We start from the raw sequence: 1,282 nt of genomic DNA on the forward strand, positions 1-1,282 counted from the left end.
TCATGTAACGTCATTTACGATTGCTAATGTTACTTTCGTTCATGTAACGTCATTTACGATTGCTAATGTTACTTTCGTTCATGTAACATCAGTTGCAATTGCTAATGTTACTTTTCTTCCTGTAACATCAGTTGCAATTGCTAATGTTACTTTCGTTCCTGTAACGTCAGTTACGATTGCTAATGTTACTTTCGTTCCTGTAACGTCAGTTGCAATTGCTAATGTTACTTTCGTTCCTGTAGCGTCAGTTACGATTGCTAATGTTACTTTTCGTTCTTGTAACTTCATTTACGATTGCTAATGTTACTTTCGTTCCTGAAACATCAGTTGCAATTGCTAATGTTACTTTCGTTCCTGTAACGTCAGTTACGGTTGCTAATGTTACTTTCGTTCCTGTAGCGTCAGTTACGATTGCTAATGTTACTTTTCGTTCTTGTAACTTCATTTACGATTGCTAATGTTACTTTCGTTCCTGAAACATCAGTTGCAATTGCTAATGTTACTTTCGTTCCTGTAACGTCAGTTACGGTTGCTAATGTTACTTTCGTTCCTGTAACGTCAGTTACGGTTGCTAATGTTACTTTCGTTCCTGCATCGTCATTTACGATTGCTAATGTTACTTTCGTTCCTGCATCGTCATTTACGATTGCTAATGTTACTTTCGTTCCTGCATCGTCATTTACGATTGCTAATGTTACTTTCGTTCCTGCATCGTCATTTACGATTGCTAATGTTACTTTCGTTCCTGAAACATCAGTTGCAATTGCTAATGTTACTTTCGTTCCTGTAACGTCAGTTACGGTTGCTAATGTTACTTTCGTTCCTGCATCGTCATTTACGATTGCTAATGTTACTTTCGTTCCTGCATCGTCATTTACGATTGCTAATGTTACTTTCGTTCCTGAAACATCAGTTGCAATTGCTAATGTTACTTTCGTTCCTGTAACGTCAGTTACGGTTACTAATGTTACTTTCGTTCCTGCATCGTCATTTACGATTGCTAATGTTACCTTCGTTCCTGTAACGTCATTTACGATTGTTAATGTTACTTTCGTCCTTTCGTTCTTGTAACGCCATTTACGACTGCTAATGTTACTTTCGTCCTTTCGTTCATGTAACATCAGTTACAATTGCTGATGTTACTTTTGTTCCTTCAACGTCAGTTATGATTGTTAATGTTACTTTCTTTCCTATAACGTCAGTTTATGTTACTCAAGCAACCAATCAGTTATCGTGACGTCACATTCCACTTCCAACCAGAACGGTAGAACAATAACCTTCT

At 37.2% G+C, this 1,282-nt stretch overlaps 1 protein-coding gene across 1 annotated transcript; it reads left to right on the forward strand.

Annotated features, from left to right (window-relative positions):
• The first annotated feature begins 417 nt into the window (after positions 1-417).
• LOC137617685 (uncharacterized) lies at positions 418-1,071 on the forward strand. Its single transcript, XM_068347684.1, has one exon. It carries the CDS (start codon positions 418-420, stop codon positions 1,069-1,071), a length of 654 nt encoding a protein of 217 aa, XP_068203785.1.
• The last annotated feature ends 211 nt before the right edge of the window (positions 1,072-1,282 follow it).

The sequence above is a fragment of the Palaemon carinicauda genome, chromosome 23 (genome assembly GCF_036898095.1).
Source record: "Palaemon carinicauda isolate YSFRI2023 chromosome 23, ASM3689809v2, whole genome shotgun sequence".
NCBI classification, from domain to species: domain Eukaryota; kingdom Metazoa; phylum Arthropoda; class Malacostraca; order Decapoda; family Palaemonidae; genus Palaemon; species Palaemon carinicauda.

Excerpts from the sequence above, each read along its gene's own strand:
- LOC137617685 (XM_068347684.1), top strand. The coding sequence starts at position 418 with ATGTTACTTTTCGTTCTTGTAACTTCATTTACGATTGCTAATGTTACT.